The 19,811-nt window shown below is 43.6% G+C and overlaps 1 protein-coding gene across 3 annotated transcripts in view; it reads left to right on the forward strand.

Annotated features, from left to right (window-relative positions):
• The first annotated feature begins 14,202 nt into the window (after positions 1–14,202).
• Positions 14,203–19,811, forward strand: part of mocs1 (molybdenum cofactor synthesis 1) — a 30,167-nt gene continuing 24,558 nt past the window's right edge. For all 3 annotated transcript variants that reach the window (XM_068027777.1, XM_068027778.1, XM_068027779.1), the window contains exons 1-3: positions 14,203–14,430; positions 17,311–17,443; positions 18,223–18,390. In XM_068027777.1, coding sequence (XP_067883878.1) covers positions 14,257–14,430; positions 17,311–17,443; positions 18,223–18,390 — 475 coding nt within the window. In that variant the 5' untranslated portion in view covers positions 14,203–14,256. The remainder of the gene's footprint in view (positions 14,431–17,310; positions 17,444–18,222; positions 18,391–19,811) is intronic.

A 19,811-nucleotide genomic window follows, 5' to 3' on the forward strand; every position in this document is an offset into this window, starting at 1 on the left:
GGGGTGGGGGTGTTCCAGCGGGGGCAGCTCGTTCCACTGGGAGGGCCCTCCATGGGGCACATGGTGCCCGATCAGAAGGGCCACCTCCCCCCCCACCCCCCACCCCCCCACAGCCCTCATGGAGGCCACCAGGTTTTACGGGCAACCTCCCCAGGTGGTGAAGTGCCCATCTGCTGCTGGTAAAATACCTGCAGTGGCGAGAAGAGCTCAAATGGCCTAAGCGCAGGCAGACCATCTGCCACCTCCCCCACCGCTGGTAAGATACCAGCTGAGGCGGGTAGTGATTGGCATGGCACTCACCACCATACCAACCAATTTTACGCACATGCCCGCCTCCCAGCTTGCTCCTGGGGAAGGGGTGTAATATTCTGTCTATTGAATGGGATGCTAACTGGGCAGAGAAGCAACTCAGCAGATGCCTGCTGTGATTTGCAATTAACTTCACCTGTATATTGTATGAGAATATCGTGACCCTCCATATTGGTTGAAACTGACCTTGAAACCCTCCCCCCAATTCAAAACTGAAGACCAATAATGCTTATATCCTCTATATCCCATTAATAAAATCACAGAACCGTTACAACACAGAAGGTGGCCATTTGGCCCATTGTGTCCTCACCAGCTAAAGTCTGGCTCAAGGTATATGAATTGCTTCAAAACATTTTCCTTATGAATGAAAATAATTGTAATATATAAAATAATTTACATTTATTAGAATGCAGCATTTTGATGTAAAATGCAACATTTTCCAGATGTTTGGTTCAGGACCACCATGGAAATGAAGGTGATATTGGTCAGTTTAACTCATCACAGTGAAAATGTGTTAATCCCCATACAACCATTTGCTTTATGAGCAGAAACAGCACAAAACAAGTCACTGCAGGTAAGGTGATTTCACCCTGGGATTCCTGCTTTCTGAAACTTCTGGAGCAAAGTCATGTTGTTCTGATGCAATATTTGACATCCACTGCCAAGCAACAAAACAAAGAGATATTTCAGGGGAAAGTGGACGCAGAAAACATGGGAAAAACTAACAAAGAAAAAGTAAGGAAGGAACAAATGACAGAAGGGATCCTTTTTATATGAAGATTTCAAAAGCTAACAAAAATGAGAGCACATAAAGCTGGTTGCAGCCTATTGACAAGGATAGGGAATTGGTTAGGAGGTAGGAGACAGAGAGTAGCTGTAGTGTGGATGTAATTAAGTATGCAGGAGGTGGCTAGTGGTGTCCGTCAGCTTTTCACAATATTTATAAATGACTTAGATGAAGGAATAAAGAGCTATATACCTAAATTTGTTGACAACACTAAGTTAGGTGGTTCGGTAAATAGTGTAGGTGGGAGTAGAAAGTTGAAAAGAGACATTGAGAGAGTAAGTGAGTGGGCAAACAATGGACCCTGTTTAGCCATTGCTCGGGTTAACTATACATGCAGGAAATATTCCTGGAACTTGTTCCTGTAATTGCTCTGTTTCCCTAATTTCATTTGTTTTTTTCTGCAACTATAGGAGAAACTGATACTTTTGATCCCGCCAAATCATTTCCTAGGAGTCGATCAATTCCCTTTACTGGTAAACTGTGGACAACACCTACAGTAACTATCCCAATTATTAAGTCACTCTCTAGGTGTACATTATACAAAGATATGGGTATATACTCCCCGCCAATTCCATTAACTAAAACTTTAGCGTTCATGGCACCAGCTGGTGGAAACCTCTTTTCTTTCCCCAGCAAGAGTGTTTGGGTTGCTCCTGTGTCCCTGAGTATAATGATACGTTTTCCTGCCTCACTTACAGGATACGGAGTTACTCTCCCCTTTGACAAAAATTCATATAATTCTCAGATATTTTATTCTTAACCTCTGCACTCCTTTTAGTTTTAGTATCTGGTTTCATATTCACAGCTGTCATTAAAGCTATAGCCTGGTCTGCTATACTCTCAGTCAGAGTCTTTTCCTCTGCACTAACTTTGCGTACCCCATCAAGTCCTAATGGGTTTACCTCACAATTTCCAGCTCTCTGAACGAAGATGACCCGTTTTGTTGCAATAATAACACTTTGGCTTGTGAACCTCACTTCTACCCTCAGCACCTTCCTTTCTGACCTGAGGAGCTGTTCTTGGGGCATTCCCAGCTGTTCCTTCTTGTCCCCGGCTACTTGCCTTCCTTTCACTCTCCCACTTTCTATCCTTCTCGGATTTATGGGGGTGACAGACAAAGTAGGTTGGCTTATTCATAAGCTCAAAATCATCAGCAATCTCTGCTGCTTGCCTGGCTTTCAAAACTTTCAGGTTATCTATATGAGTTCTCACTACTGAAGGAATGGAGTTTTTCAGCTCTTCCAAGAGAATCAATTTGCGAATGTTCTCATATGTGGTTTCTATCTTTAATGCCTGTATCCAACAGCCAAAATTCATTTACTTCACCCTCTCAAATTCTAAATATGTCTGCCTGGCCAATCTCCGTAAGTTCCTAAACTTCTGACGGTAAGTTTCAGGGACAAACTCATACGCAGCGAAAATAGCCTTTTTTGCCATCTCATAATCTGCAGAAGCCTCTTCAGGAAGCATGGCATAAGCTTCATGAGCTCTGCCTACCAGCCTACCCTGCAGCAGCAATGTCCAGCTTTCATTCAGCCATTTCATCTGTTTGGCTCTTTTTTCAAAAGATATGAAAAATGCCTCTACATCCCTTTCCTCGAACTTAGGCAGAGCCTGTATAAATTTAAACAACTTCTCGCTGGGTGCTGATCTAAATTCAGATTCTTCCTGACCCAAATTTTCCCTGGATTCAAGACTACCCTTTTGTCTTAGTTCCATTTCTTTTAATTTAAATTCCCTCTCTTCTCTTTCACTTTCTCTTTGAAGTTCAAGTTTTCTTAATTCTTTTTCCTGCTGAAGCTCCAATTTCTTCATTTATAACTGAATCCTGGCCAATTCCACTGCACTACTCTCGGACCTACTACCTTCCTGTCTCTCATCTTCCCTTTCTTGCTCCTCATCTGCCCCTTCATCTGTATCATCATCATCATCTTCTACTAATTCCAGATGCTTGGCTTTTATGTCAATTATATCTGCTTTTTGGCACCTTATTTCGATTCCAACCCCAATTTCACTGCCAATTCTTTTAATTTGTTCTTAGTTAAAGTTATCAAGTCACTCAGGGAAACATTCTGCTTTCCAAAAAATTGTGCGACAACCACTAATGCCATTACAATGGTATAGACTGTACCTTATTATACAACAGACCTGGTTCTTTTAATTTCTTTGTACTTGGCATTAGATTTAGGTTCCCAACAATCGAGTTTCCAAATGTTCTAATATCAGTCGCAAGAGCAATTAAATATGATGCCAAACGCTAGACGTCAATTTAAATATGTTATTCCTGAGACGAGTAATTAATATGATTCCAAATGCGAGCCCCCAAATTAGTCTGATTCTGATCCCAGACACAAGCCCCCAAATTAAATATGATTGGACTGCCCCAATTAATATATGATTCAAATCCCAGACAAGCCGACCACTCCAGTCAAAGCCCCCAATCAAAATATACGATTCTGATTGTGGTGGGAGAAATGCACTGTTAATTCAATCCCATCCCTCCACAGATTGCCTAACATAACATTTAAATTTTCCAAATTAAAGAAAGACCCTGCCAAATTGTACCATCTATTAACCTCCCCCCCACCCCCACCCCACCCCGAGTGTGGCTAGCCAAACCAGGTGTCTTTAAATCAACTGTTTAATTAGAAAAACTAAATTCTTAAATACTACTAAGATATAAATAACATTTAAAAAATAGAAAATATTAGTGTCCTTGCAGATTTACGTTCCTGCCTAATGTGGAACAGTCCAAGGTTGCTTGAAGTCCTTACAGCTGTCCAATGTAGAACAGTCCGTAGTCTAATTCAGAAGTTGAAATTGATGCTTTCCTTCTCCAGCAATGAATTTCAATAATTAACAACTTTCAACCACTTTTTAATGAATCAATTTGGCTTTAAAATTTTTAAGGGATAAAAGATTGTCGAAGTCTAACTTCCCTTCCTGAGTTTAAATTATCAGAGATCTCTGTTCTGGCTTGACTTTTTAGAATTTTGAGAGACAATCATAAATAAACAGACTAAATTCTCTTCCTTCAGTTGAAATGATCTGCGAGCTCTCCCTTCAGGTGCTAACACACAGCTGTTTCTCTGAGTTAGAACAGTCTGTTTCCACAATAAGCCAGTTCAAAATTAAATTATAACAATGTATATCTCGATCTCTGGTCCTAAGTGGCTGTACCCCGAGGAACGAGAATGCATTCTTTGACTCAGTTTTTTAGAGCTTGCTGTCTTAAAGCAGTTCTGCTCCCTTTCCAGCCCCAAAGGCACACCACATTCTTCATCAAAAAAAACTACTCTGTATGATTACCGACAAGTTGCTCTTACATTGAAAGTCATGAAGTGTTTCGAGCGCATTGTGTCGAAGCGTCTTTTAGATCCTCTTGTTCCATATATCGATTAGTTACAGTTTGCTTATCAACCTCACAAGTCCGTGGATGATGCTGTTCTGACCTTGGTCCACTTGATCCAAAAACACACGGATTTATTAGGCAACTATGCTTGTGCCACCTTTGTTGATTTCTCTTCAGCTTTTAGTTCCATGCGACCATTCAAGCTTATTCAGAAACTGAAAAACCTTGATGTTAATCCTACTCTTTGACTTTGGATCAGTGATTTTCTTCACAACAGGACCCAACGGGTGTTATTCTCTGGAATTTATTCAGAAACCATGTCAATGAATACTGGATCTCCTCAGGGCTGTATACTTTCACCCTTGCTTTTCATCCTCTCCATGAATGATTGTTGTTGAGAACATGACGACATAATGATTCTGAAGTATGCTGATGATATAGTACTTGTGGGCCCCGTCGGGAATAACGAAGTAAACTACGAGGGAGGGACTCATTGGAGACGTTCGTAAAATAGTGCGATGACAATTCTCTTAAATTGAACTAAAACAAGACAAAAGAACTAGCTATAGACTTTCGGGAAAAGACAGTTAATGATACTGTTCCCGTGAAGATCCATGATGTGGACATGGAAATAGTCACCAGCTATCAAAGTATTTAGGTATTGTCACACAAATCGGAAGTGCAATGATACAACATTCATGGATTCACTCTGAAAAAACAGACTTTGTCTTTAAAAAATGAACTTCTATCTTAAAAAATGAACAATGGTCCAAAATGGCAACCAAAGAAAAACGGGGATTAGCCTTTTGTGTATCCAAACAGTCTGACAAAGACAAAGAACAAATCTTCAAAGCCAAAAAGTGTAAATGAAGCCTATCCTACACCTATCCTAAAAACATTCCAAAGTTAGATGTCTTCTAAAACAAAGGAGTGTGAAGTAACCCGATCTGGGCCATTGTGCGATCACCATGGGAGTGAAACCAGAGTGTCTCCTAACAGGAGGCGAGACGAGACACAGACCTTAAAACAAAGACAGCCAGAGAGAGAGAAAGAGAGAAACTGACTCAGAAGGTGAAGATACTTGTAACGGCTGGCATTCCAGCAAGCCAGAAAGCACATGCCCTGCTGAAAAACACTGATATCTACATTACACAGTAGAGAGAACTGGAAGTGACCCATCATCTTCAACAGAACCTTTAATCAAGAGAGAAATCAAAAATCATTTCAGGCCTGCAACTATCTAGAACTTGAATCTCAAGAGAATTCAACAGATTTATCGTAACCCTTCTGCCCCACTAAAACCCACATACCTCTTTCCCTTCTCTATCTGTTTCTTCTTTTGTGTGTCTGTGTGTGTGCGTGCGAGCAAATGTGTGACTTTCTTTTCTTAAAACCTACAAGAAAACCTGTCGCTGTCTGTTTATTTGAAAAATAAAACATCAAGGGGCTAAGCTCTTAATACACTTGCCGTGGTCAGGTGGGGAGTTGAACAGTGGGAACCACACACGTTACACCACGTGGCCATAACAGTGTCAAAGCAGATGATAAGTTGAATTGGGGGGAACAGTGTAGCAATGTGATGGTCAAGGAACATATACAACTGTCAGAAAGTTAAAATCCTTTCAAGTAGATCCCACAATTACGAAATTCTTCTATATGTCTGTAGTTGAGAGTGCTATCCTTTTTGGATGTCTCTCCTGGTATTACTGTCTTAGGAATGGAGATTCTTCACAGAGATTGTTGGAAGAGTATTTGATGAGCAGATCTTTCTTGACTAAATCTGCTCTCAAAGAATTTTGATGAAAGTAAAGAGTGTTGTGAACAGTGAGAATCACCCCTTGTCTCAGTATTACTGTTGGATGAGTTCAGGGAAAAGGCCCTTAGATGCAGGACAAATCAGTTCTTGAACTCATTTGTGCCTTTCTTTATAAGAACTTTTAACAGGAGCCTGATGAATGGATGAGAATACACACTCATGATGAGACTCATTGATTGATAATTTTAATGTATCAGAATTAGTTTTTAACATAAATTTTAATCAAGTTAGACCTTTTGTGATAGGGTAATTTTCTTTCCCTTTATTGTTATTTTTCATATGTATTTTTAATGAATGAGCAATGTACCCAAAATGAATTTCCGTATGGACATTAAACTGAAATTGAACTGAATTGAATTAAATTGATTTTGACTCTGTCTTTCCCAATCCTTTCTGCACCTTATTTCTCCTTTCTACTGGTATTTCCTGGTGATTGGGCCCCTGCAAAGTTAGTTTCAACCCTCCCGCACAGCATGAGCAAAATTCCAGCGAGGACATTCACCCTGGCTCTGTTGAAGTCAGTATAGGTCCTACCTGCAACAGAACTGTTCCAATGCCCCAGCAATCTAAAGCCTTCCTTCCTGCATCATCTCTCCAGCCACACATTCATCTGCTTTATTCTATTTCTGTAATGATAATCAGCCCGAGTTTTCTTCCCACCTCCCCATCAATCCTGTCAAGTGGAAATATCTTCTCTATGTTTATCCTATCAACCCCCTTCATAATTTTAAAGATCACCCCTCAGCCTTCTCTTTTCGAGAGGAAAGACCGCCAGCCTCTTCAATCTTTCCCGATGGTAATAACCTCTTGGATCTGGTATTCTGATAAGGAAGAAAGAAAGAACTTTTATCCAGCATTCCGAGTGTCCAGGTTGCCACATTGCTAAAGATGGGAAATGAATTCTATGTGGGTGGTGCTGGGGTGGGCGAGGGGAGCCAGTAAAAATCTTTATCTTCATCACCTGGGCTGATGCCCAGTGAGCAGTGACACTTGTTCAGGAAATGGTGGGTCCTCAGTCCCAGACTTTCCATCCATTGATTTAAATAGAGAGAACTTCAAGGTCTATAGGCCTGTACTTCTCTAACCACGACAGTCAAGAGAGGAATCAGCCCGGATTCGGGTTACCAATCCTCCAGGATTGCCCTGCAGTCTTCAGGAGTTAAAGGTTTATCTCCATGGCACTGCTTTGAGCAACCCAGGAGAAAACATAAAATAAAAGCAAAATACTGCAGATGCTGGAAATCTGAAATAAAAACAAGAAATGCTGGAAATACTTAGCAGGTCTGGCAGCATCAGTGGAGAAAGAAGCAGAGTTAACGTTTCAGGTCAGTGACCCTTCATCAGAATAGTCAGTTCTGATGAAGGTCACTGACCTGAAAAGTTAACTCTGCTTCTCTCTCCACAGATGCTACCAGGAGAAACCATTCTCTTTGAACACTTTTGTTTATTGGTGATAAAAAAATATTGGACATGGGGGAACAAAAGGCTGTTTGACTGACAGTCCAGAATAATCCAATTGGGTGTGAACAGTCTATTTACTTTCCAATTGGCTTGGGAAGGTGTTGCAGTGCGAGTTAGGACATGTTGGGAAACCAATAGCAGAGGTGGGGCAGGAGGCAGGAAAACATGCCATGACACCTCCAGGAATATGTCTAACCAAAATTGGCAACTCGTGCCCTGATGTTCTCTAATATGTAATAAACTAGTGTTACGACCAAAGCAGGAGGAGTGCACTGTTTATTCTAGTCCCACTTCTCCACAAGTCACAACATATATTTTAAATTTTCCCACTTAGCGATACGGTCAATCCTATACTCTATTTTTCCAAGAATAGAACACACTGACCAGGTTTCTTTAATGAAGAACAAAATTATCAGTTTATTATAAAACAATTCTTAACCAGTAAAGCATAAACACACAGGGACGGCACAGTGGCGCAGTGGTTAGCACCGCAGCCTCACAGCTCCAGCGACCTGGGTTCAATTCTGGGTACTGCCTGTGTGGAGTTTGCAAGTTCTCCCTGTGTCTGCGTGGGTTTTCTCCGGGTGCTCCGGTTTCCTCCCACAAGCCAAAAGACTTGCAGGTTGGTAGGTAAATTGGCCATTATAAATTGCCCCTAGTATAGGTAGGTGGTAGGGAAATATAGGGACATGTGGGGATGTGGTAGGAATATGGGATTAGTGTAGGATTAGTATAAATGGGTGGTTAATGGTTGGCACAGACTCGGTGGGCCGAAGGGCCTGTTTCAGTGCTGTATCTCGAAACTAAACACAGATTGAAATTTTAAAGTCCCCTTTTTTTACCTTCATCCTTCACACTCACACACGTCAGTTAACCAAAAAAGTTAAAAGGGATTTTTTTTTAAATTCAGAGCTCTGTTACAGGCAAAAAAAACACTTAGGCTGAATACTTGCTCATTCCTTAAGAAAACAGTAGATGAGATATGTTGTTTTCCAAAACTGGCATATAGTCTAACATCTGAGTGCACATAGACAAGTCACTGAGATCTTTTAGAGCAGTTCTTTTCAGGTGGCGTTGAGAATTAATCTGGCAGGCTTTCTTCAAAGACAGAAGACGAGATGAATTGACACAATGGACTTTCATGGTCTTTTAGAGAGTTGTTGGAAAGCAAGCTGTGTTGTGGTCTCCTCTCCTTCCTTGACACTTCTTCAGCAGACTTGGCTTTATCTCACTGCGGAAGGTAAAACACACTGACACTACAACCAAAAGCTTGTGAGTTTTCTGCCCCCTCAGGTGTGCGCTGCTACTTCCAGGCTTGTTCAATCAAGAGGCGCCTGTCACTTCTCTGCCCACTTCTTTCCCTATTACCAAGGTTTCTGTTCTATTTTTAAGTTGAGTCATGTGACAACCAGTAAACATTGTTGCCAAACCAGTTCCTTAGGTGTTCCCTTGATGACACAGGTGCAGCAAGCAATTAGGAAGGTTAATGGTATGTTAGCCTTTATGGCAAGAGGATTTGAGTACAGGAGTAGTGAAGTCTTGCTTCACTTGTACAGAACCTTGTTTAGACCACACCTGGAGTAATGTGTGCAGTTTTGGTCACCTTACCTTGGAAAGGATATGATTGCCATAGAGGGAGTGCAACAAAGGTTCACCAGACTTGTTCCCGGGATGAAGAGAGATTGGGGAATCTAGGCCTGTATTCTCTCGAGTTTCGAAGAATGAGAGGTGAGCTCATTGAAAGCTACAAAATACTTAAAGGGATATACAGGGTAGATGCAGCTAAGATGTTTCCCCTGGTTGGGTAGTCTAGAACCAGGGTACATAATTTTAAAATAATGGGGAAGCCATTTAGGACAGAGATGAGGAGAAATTTATTTACTCAGTGGGTTGTGAATCTTTGGAAATCTCTACTCCAGAGGGCTGTGGAAGCTCAGTCTTGAGTAAGTTTAAAACAGAGATTGACAGATTTCTAAATATAAATGACAGAAGGGGATATGAGGATCGTATGGGAAAAAGGCATTGATGTGGATGATCAGCCATGATCATATTGAATGCTGGGGTAGGCTTGATGGGCTGGATGGCCTACTCCTGCTCCTATGTCCCTATGACTCTTGAAAAAAGAACTGGTCCAACATTTACTCAGTTTGACTTTAAAAAAGTATTTTTAACAAAAAACAGAAGCACCTTCATAACACTAGTTGTTGTTATAAAAGCAAAATAATGCAGATGTTGGAAATCTGAAATAAAAACAAGAAAATGGGCGGCACAGTGGCTAGCACCGTCACAACTCCAGCGACCCGGGTTCAATTCTGGGTACTGCTTGTGCGGAGTTTGCAAGTTCTCCCTATGACCTCGTGGGTTTCTGCCGGGTGCTCCAGTTTCCTCCCACAGCCAAAGACTTGCAGGTTGATAGGTAAATTGGCCATTGTAAATTGCCCCTAGTGTAGGTAGGTGGTAGGAGAATTGTGGGGATGTGGTAGGGAATATGGCATTAATGTAGGATTAGTATAAAATGGGTGGTTGATGGTCAGCACAGACACAGTGGGCCGAAGGGCCTGTTTCAGTGCTGTATTTCTAAATAAATAAATGCTGGAAATACTCAGCAGGTCTGGCAGTATCTGTGGAGAGAGAAGCAGAGTTAACAGTGACCTTTCATCAGAACTGGCAAAGGTTAGAAATGTAATAGGTTTTAAGCAAATAAAGCAGGGGTGGGGCAAGAGATAACTAAAGGGAAGATGTTGATAGGACAAGGTCACAGAGAATAACTGACATAACTGACAATCATGGAGCAAAGTCAAATGGTATAGAAACATAGAAAATAGGAGCAGGAGTAGGCCATTCGGCTGTTCAAGCCTGCTCTGCCATTCATTATGATCATGGCACATCATCCAACTCAGTAACCTGTTCCTGCTTTAGCCACATACACTTTGATCCCTTTAGACCCAGGAGCTACATCTCCTTCTTGAAAACATACAATGTTTTGACCTCAACTGCTTTCTGTGATAGCCAATTCCACAGGCTCACCACTCTCTGGGTGAAGAAATTTCTCCTCAACTCAGTCCTGAAAGGTTTACCTCGTATCCTTAGAATATGATCCCTGGTTCTGGACTCCCCCACCATCGGGAACATCCTTCCTGCATCTACCCTGTCAAGTCCTGTTAAAATTTTATAGGTTTCTATGAAATCCGACCCCACTCTTCTGAACTCAGTGGCGCAGTGGTTAGCACCGCAGCCTCACAGCTCCAGCGACCCGGGTTCAATTCTGGGTACTGCCTGTGTGGAGTTCGCAAGTTCTCCCTGTGTCTGAGTGGGTTTCCTCCAGGTGCTCCGGTTTCCTCCCACAAGCCAAAAGACTTGCAGATTGGTAGGTAAATTGGCCATTATAAATTGCCCCTAGTATAGGTAGGTGGTAGGGAAATATAGGGACAGGTGGGGATTGTGGTAGGAATATGGGATTAGTGTAGGATTAGTATAAATGGGTGGTTAATGGTCGGCGCAGACTCGGTGGGCCGAAGGGCCTGTTTCAGTGCTGTATCTCTAAACTAAACTAAACGAAACTCCAGTGGATATAATCCGAACTGACTCAATCTCTCCTCATACATCAGTCCCGCCATCCCAGGAATCAGTCTGGTAAACCTTCGCTGCACTCCCTCTATAGCAAGAACATCCTTCCTCAGATAAGGTGACAAAACTGAACACAATATTCCAGGTGTGGCCCCACCAAGGCCCTTGCAGCAAGACATCCCTGCTCCTGTACTCGAATCCTCTCGCTATGAAGACCAACATACCATTTGCCTTTTTTACCGCCTGTTGCACCTGCATGCTTACCTTCAGTGACTGGCGCACAAGAACACACAGGTCTCGCTGCATATTCCCCTCTCTCAATTTATAACCTTTCGGATAATAATCTGCCTTCCTGCTTTTGCTAACAAAGTGGATAACCTCACATTTATCCACATTATACTGCATCTGCCATGCATTAGCCCACTCACTCAACTTGTCCAAATCACCCTGGAGCCTCTCTGCATCCTCCTCACAACTCACCCTCCTACCCAGTTTTGTGTCATTTGCAAATTTGGAGATACTACATTTAGTTCCTTCATCTAAATCATGAATATATATTGTGAATAGCTGATGTCCTAGCACCGATCCCTGCGGTACCCCACTAGTCACTGCCTGCCATTCGGAAAAAGACCCATTTATCCCTACTCTTTGTTTCCTGTCTGCCAACCAATTTTCTATCCATCGCAATACACTACCCCCCAATCCCATGCGCTTTAATTTTACATGCTAATCTCTTATGTGGGACTTTGTCGAAAGCCTTCTGAAAGTCCAAATAAACCACATCCACTGGCTCCCCCTCATCAACTCTACCAGTTACATCCTCGAAGAATTCTAGTAGATTTGTCAAGCATGATTTCTCTTTCATAAATCCATGCTGACTCTGCCCGATTCTACCACTGTTCTCTAAGTGCTCTGCTATAAAATCTTTGATAATGGACTCGAGAGTTTTCCCCACTACCGTGGTCAGGCTGACTAGTCTATAATTCCCTGCTTTCTCCCTACCTCCCTTTTTAAATAGTGGGGTTACATTAGCTACCCTCCAATCTATAGGAACTGTTCCAGAGTCTATAGAATCTTGGAAGACCATCAACGCATCCACTATTTCTAGGGCCACTTCCTTAAGTACTCTGGAATGCACACCATCGGGCCCTGGGGAATTATCGGCCTTCAATCCCATCAATTTCCCCAACACCATTTCTCTAATACTGATTTCCTTCAGTTCCTCTCTCTCACTAAGCCCTGTGTTCCCCAACATTTCTGGTATGATATTTGTGTCCTCCTTTGTGAAGACAGAACCAAAGTATGCATTTAGTTGGTCAGCCATTTCTTTATTCCCCATAATAAATTCCCCTGTTTCTGACTGTAAGGGAACTACATTTGTCTTCACCAATCTTTTTCTCTTCACATACCTATATAAACTTTTACAGTCAGTTTTTATGTTCCCCGCAAGCTTCCTCTCGTACTCTATTTTCCCTTTCTTAATCAATCCCTTGGTCCTCCTTTGCTGAATGCTAAATTGCTCCCAATCCTCAGGTCTGTTGTTTTTTCTGGCAACTTTATATGCCTCCTCCTTGGATCTAACGCTACCTCTAATTTCCTTTGTAAGCCATGGTTTGGCTACCTTTCCCGTTTTACTTTTGCACCACACAAGGATAAACAATGTTAATGGTGTGCTGAAAGACAAAGCGTTAGTGCAGAGAGGGTGTTAATTGACGGAAAAAAGAACAGCCCTGGCCCACAGCACAAACATGAAAAAAGTGGGCAAGCACATGGTTAAAAAAAATGAAAAAATGTTTCATCATTCCGAAGAAGGGTCACTGACCCGAAACATTAACTCTGCTTCTCTTTCCACAGATGCTGCCAGACCTGCAGAGTGGTTCCAGCATTTCTTGTTTCTATCAAATACCTTGCCTTTTGTTATCTCTTGCCACACCCCTGCTTTATTTGCTTCAACCCTATTTCTAACCTTTGCCAGTTCTGTTGAAAGATTAACTCTGCTTCTCTCTCCACTAGTTATTGTTACCTAGTTAATTACCAAAGACTCAGTAATCTCTCCTAGCTGGACTAACCATACATCAGATGTGTGGCCTATCTTCTTCTTTGGCCTCCTTGTCTCCAGAGACAATGGGTAAGCGCCTGGAGGTGGTCAGTGGTTTGTGGAGCAGCGCCTGGAGTGGCTATAAAGGCCAATATTCGAGTGACAGACTCTTCCACAGGTGCTGCAGAAAAAATTGTTTGTCGGGGCTGTTACAGTTGGTTCTCCCCTTGCACGTCTGTCTTTTTTCCTGCCAACTGCTAAGTCTCTTCAACTCGCCACACTTTAGCCCTGCCTTTATGGCTGCCCGCCAGCTCTGGCGAAGCTGGCAACTGACTCCCACCACTTGTGATCAATGTCACAGGACTTCATGTCGCGTTTGCAGACATGTGTGGCCTAAAGGTATGAGAAAGACCTGTGTAATTTTGTGCAAATCACTTATTGCAGCTCTCGAAAATGCCTCCGGGCAGCTTGAGGACACCTATAGTTTAATAGCTTCATAAAGGATTGAAGTCAGACTATTGGGCTTGTTATCGCCCATATCGGCGTTATCACCCTAACAACACATAGCCGCTTTTGTATCTTGAGCCCCAACACTTGGGGTGCGGTTGTGAACGGCCTCGCCTAACTCTGCCAGATAAAAAGCAAAGCAAAAAAAACCCTCTTTCCAAATAAAGTCACATCCTCTGTGTGAGACGGGTCAAAAGTACTGCCAGCACCGATTGTAGTTCGCACCCTCTCCTCCATCAATGGCTTTCACTAGGGATCGGCGTCCGAAAACACTACAAGTCCCAGAATGCAATGCGGCGGCGAGGCGCATGCGTACCGTAGCGGCGGCCCTCCCGCACCCCACCTCCAGCCCCTTTGATTGACAGGTGACTCCCCAGCCGGCGTTCTGTTCCGCGGCGCGAGGCATATCATTCCCAAACATGAGTCCGGCTGCAGCGGCTTTGCGTAATTCTCTGTCACTGGCTGCCTTCTTGCACCGAGCAGCCAAGCTAGCTTGGAGCTACCCGTTTCACTGCGGGAGCTACCCCGTCCGCGAAAAATGCGTGGTCAGTGCCCCGCAGCCAGAGCCTGCATCGAAAAGGGTCGCTACAGAAGTGAGTTTGCAAAGTTTTATTATATCCTTGTACGCTGTTTATCGGAGCTGGAGTTGGTTCGCTGCCCTGCTTGCATGTTAACCCCAATGCGCCGCTTGCTCAGCTGGCACTGTTCTTCTCCAGATTTTGCTTTTTTAAATTCACTGCAATTAACTATTTAAACGAAATGGAAACAGAAAAAGCTGGAAATGTTCCAGGTCTGTGGCAGCATATTTGGAGAGAGAGAAAAAGAGTTAATGTTTCAAGTTAATGACCTTTCATCAGAACTGGACGAAAGTTCAACATGCAAGAGGCTTGAGTGGGAAAGGATGGTGACTGTGCGTGATTAAATGTTTAAAGGGATGAATGCAGGGCAATAGGACAAGTGGAATAATTACCTACAGTTGCTGTCTAAAAACGCAAAGGCGCAGGTTATGATCATAATGGTTGAACTCAGTGTCGTGTCCAGAAGGCTGTAAAGTGCCCGGTCAAAAGATGAGGTGCTGTTCCTCGAACTTACATTGGAACAAGGACAGAATGGTCAGTGGGAGCAATGTTTCAATTCTCCACTTTGCTCCCACTCCCATGACAGGTAACTCGCTTGCAGACTGAACAGAGGTGTTCCACAAAGTGGTCACCCAGTGTGCCTTTAGTCTCCCCAATGCAGAGGAAACAGCATAATGAACAGTGAATACAGTATACTAAATTGAAAAAATTGGGAAGGAATGTTTGGGGCCTTGGACGGTGAGAAGGGAGGAGGTAAAAGGGGAGGTATCGCATCTCCTGTGCTTGCATGGAAAGATGCCATGAGAAGAGGTGGGGGTGATGGAGGAGTGACCAGAGTGTCATGGAGGGAATAGTCCCTTCGGTATGATGAAAGGGTGTGTTTGGTGACATCATGCTGGAGGTGGTGGAAATGGCAGAGGATGATCCATTGAATATGGAGGCTGGTGTGTTGGAAGGTGAGAACAATGGAACCCGATCATGGTTCTGGGAGGGAGGGGAAGAGGTGAGAGCAGAAGTTAGGGAAATGAAACACAGGTGATCGAGGACCCTGTCAACCACGGTGTGAGGGAGAATCCTTGATTGGGGAAAAAGGAAGACAGAAGCGCTGGTATGAAGTTTGCATCATCAGAACAGATATGACAGAAATGGAGAAACTGGGCAAATGGAATGGAGTCCTTGAAGGAAGAGGGGTGGGAGGAAGGGTGACCATTTTAACAGCTCCAGCCTCATGTCAGATCCAGAGTGGTCGCTACTGGGGTAATGTTGGCATTGAGTTCTGAGTGCAGACAGTGAAATTGTTTTGGATACTCCAGTGTACTTAAAAATAGCAGGGTCCTGCATAGCTCTGGAGAGCTGGCATGAGCTTGATGGGCTGAATGGCCACCTTCTGTGACACAAATATCTCTGACTCTATAATATTTTTTCAAATTCCCTTTGAAGGGTAAAGGAAAAAACTTGTATTTATGTATGATTCAGGATGTCCCAAAGTGCTTTACAACCAATGAAACACTTTTTTGGAACTATTGTATTTTTGGAATCGCAGCAGCCAATTTGTGCACAGCAAGCTCCCACACAGAACAATGTGAAAAATGACCAGATAGTCTGATTTTAGTGATGTTGATTCAGGGACATTGGCCATGGCACTGGGGATAACTCTCCTCCTCTTAAAAGATTCCATGGCAATATTGCTATACCCAGAGGGAAGACGTGGCCTCGGTTTAACATCTCATCCATGCTGGAACCCTCATCCATACCTTTATTACCTCCAGACTCTATTCCAACGCACTCCTGGGTAGCATCCTACCCTGCTTCCTCCATAAATTAGAGCTTATCCAAAACTTTCACCATGTCCTGTTTACCCATGTTGCTCAACAAAATGTTAGTCACGCAATTTGTCATGGAGTCAAGTCTGCTGAGTCTCGTTGGCTTGCAGTGAGGATAACTAGTGTTGACACCAGTCCCGGATTACACCAGTGATTACATTTCAAAGGTACTTTATTTGGCTGTGAAGTTCTTTGGAGGGGCTGAGGTCCAGAAAAGCACTATATAAATGAAAGTTAGACTTTATTTCTCTCATCAAAAAGCCACTGCTTTGTTTCTGAGCATTTGTCGTCTGTCTTGCCGTCTACGGTCATCAGTAAGACTTGAAGTCACCCTTTAAAGTGTCAACCCTCTGAGAACTGCACACTTCTCCATTTCTGACCCCTGGCACAACCTTGATTTTAGTCCCTCCACAATCAGCAGCCGTGCCTTCAGCTGCCTCGACCTTTAACTCTAGAATTCTCTCCCTAAAGCTACAAAAGTTGTTAGCAGAGTTGATAAGGACCTTCAGGAGGGAGGGTAAACAGGGAAAAGACTTCTTTCTATTTACTGTTTTTGAGAAATCAGTCATTTTATCTGGACCGTGATGGGATTAGCTATTTGTATGGTAAAACATCACATGCACCCTGGTAATGTTTGTGAATCTGCTGGAATTGGGAAAAGGATCTTTTTCATAATCAGTTTCAGTAATCTGTCAGGTTTTGGCAATCCTGCCCTTTGGTTTCCCGTTTCTCCTCTTGACAAATCCAAAGTTCAATATCCTGGAAAGGTTATTCAGTCACCATGCGGACGGTTCCAAGCTGTCTGCATAATCAGATTGTTAAAGATTCTCAGTTTATCTCTCCCACTCACCAAAGTGAATTTCAACTTTTATCTTTTTCTGAGTGTTTGATGTTTCTTTAAGTATTGATATGTCTCAATCGTCATTTCCAATAATGTGTCTGACGGACCCCTTCCCACACTCTCTTCCCTCTGGCCCTCCGCCATAGCCCCCCACACCCCTGCACTGAACATTGAAAGTGATGAAACCTAGTTTGCTCTCCTCACAACGCTGCTATTCCTTTTCTTTTTCAGGACCAGCTGGGCCTACAGGAGAGGTATCATTTCCATCAGGAGCCACTGCCTTTTTCCGCCTTCCTGACTGACAATTTTGGGAGGCAGCACAGCTACCTGCGGATCTCACTGACTGAAAAGTGCAACCTGCGATGTAAGTTCACCTTTAACCTTTCCATGACCCTGGGAACCAGCTGATTCTGATCCCCTCGTAAAATATCAGATACTCGGTTCAGCCGCGAGTCCTTTGGTGTTTTAAGTTGTAAGTTTTTTTCGATCGAGTGAACAGACGATGAATTTTAGTGCTGGAAACAGGACATTTTTCCTAAAGTATCCATTAAGCTCAGCTATAACACCATTTGGCACATATTAATGCTCCTCTGTATTGTCCCAGTGTGTAAGGTTCCATTTTTGCTCTGTCCCACAGAGGGGTCTAATGTGAGCAGGAAGGGGTTAAATTGGTGGGTTTGATGAGGTGGGGCTGCTTTTTTCAGTTTGGGGCTGACACCTGTTTTATTTTGGGGCTGCACCAGTGGCCTGCTTTACCTGAGTGACCTGAGCTCTGAAGATTTGTGTCTCTGGGAGGGTCCGAACTGCCAGCGTTATTTGGTAATGATTCACTGGAGCACAATTCCACAGGCACTGACTTTCATTAGGACACAGGGCCAAAGCATGTTGAATGTGACAGAATATATGAACCCACTATTATTTGGACAGCCGCGTTGAAGTGCTGACACAGACAGGATGGGCCGAATTTCCAAATTCTGTGCTCTGTGATTCTATGTTTCTCAGTATCCATGTGACCCTGCTATGATGTAACTTTTATCTTTCCTCCCCTGTACTATTGGAGGGCGGGCTGTTATCCTGCCTCTTCGCCCAGTTATTGGTGATTGGTGTCTCTGCTGACTGGCAGTCTCTGCTTTACCCGTCCAGGTCAGTACTGCATGCCCGAGGATGGGGTCAAGCTCACCCCCAAGTCGCAGCTGCTCACCACGGAGGAGGTCGTTACCCTGGCCGGGCTCTTTGTGAGGGAAGGAGTGGATAAAATCCGACTGACGGGTGGCGAACCACTCATCAGGCCCGATCTGGTGCAAATTGTTGGTAGGTTTGGACGTGAATTCAAATGGTGTAGATTATCGTCACTGATAACTTCACGTCTCGGGAAATCCAAGGTTGCTAAGAGTAGGATTTGGAGAGTCCGCCTGGCTAGAATAACTCCCCTGCTTTTCCTTAAAATAGTACCAGGGGATATTTTGTCTCCACCTGACAGGGAAGACGGGGCCTCGGTTTCAACGTCTCATCCAAAAGATGGCTCTTTGAACAGTGCCGCATTCCTTCAGTACTCCAGTGGGGTGTCAGCCTGGATTATGTGCACAAGTCTCTGGAGTGGGACTTGAACCCACAACTTGATTCAGAAGCAAGAGTGCTACCCACTGAGCCACAGGTGAAACACTATTTGGCGAGGAGAATGACGTCTTGCTCAAAGAACATTCCTATGTTAAACACACTGCACCAGTCAGTGAGGGAGCACTGGCCTTTATCTGCAACCCCCTGTACGCTGAGCGCCGAGCTCAATGTGCAGTTATCAAATGGAACTATGCAACCAATTATTATTGAGACCCTTCCACTTGCTGCATGGAAGTTGGGATGATTTACCTGATAACATTCCCTTGCCGCCTTTTATTTGTTATTTGCTAGGGACCAAACACCCTTTGAGACCTACCTTTTATTTGGGCGTTGACGTGTACAAGTCCCACTTCAGAGACGAGCACAAAATCAAGTCTGACGCTCTTGGTGCAGTACTGAATGAGTGCTACACTGTTGGAGGTGCCACTTTCTGGGTGACATGTTAAACCAAGGTCCTGTTTGCCCTCTCAGACAGCTGTAAAAGATCCCATGGTGCTGTTTTTTAAGAAGAACCGGGGAGTTATTCCCCTTGGTGTCTTGGCCAATATTTATTGCTCGACCACTATCAACCACACAGTTTAGCCGGTAATTATCACCTTGCTGTTGTGGGATATTGCTGTGCGTAAATTGACTCTCGTGGTTCTGATGTACATCCATACGAACATATGGATTAGGAGCAGGCGTAGGCCATTCGGCTGCTCTAGCCTGCTCCACCATTCCCTCAGATCATGGCTGATCTGTGTGGACTCAACTCTACCTTCCTGCCTACCCCCGATACGCTTTGACTACTTTGTTTGTCAATAATCTGTCCAGCTCTGCCTTAATGACCCTGCCTCCCCTGTTCTCCGGGGAAGAGAGTTCCAGTCTCACAACCATCTGAGAGAAAAGATTTCTCCTCATCTCTGTCTGAAATGGGACACCCCTTATTTTTAAACTTTGCCCCCCTAGTTTTAGGCTCTCCCACGAGGGGAAACATCCTTTCGACAGCCACCCTGTCAAGTCCCCTCAGGATCTTTTATGTTTCAATAAGATCACCTCTCATCCTTCTAAATTCCAATGAATACAGACCCAAATTGTCCAATCTTTCCTCATAAGGTAACCCTCTCATTCCAGGA

This window comes from Heterodontus francisci, chromosome 3 (assembly GCF_036365525.1).
Source record: "Heterodontus francisci isolate sHetFra1 chromosome 3, sHetFra1.hap1, whole genome shotgun sequence".
In the NCBI taxonomy this organism is placed as follows: domain Eukaryota; kingdom Metazoa; phylum Chordata; class Chondrichthyes; order Heterodontiformes; family Heterodontidae; genus Heterodontus; species Heterodontus francisci.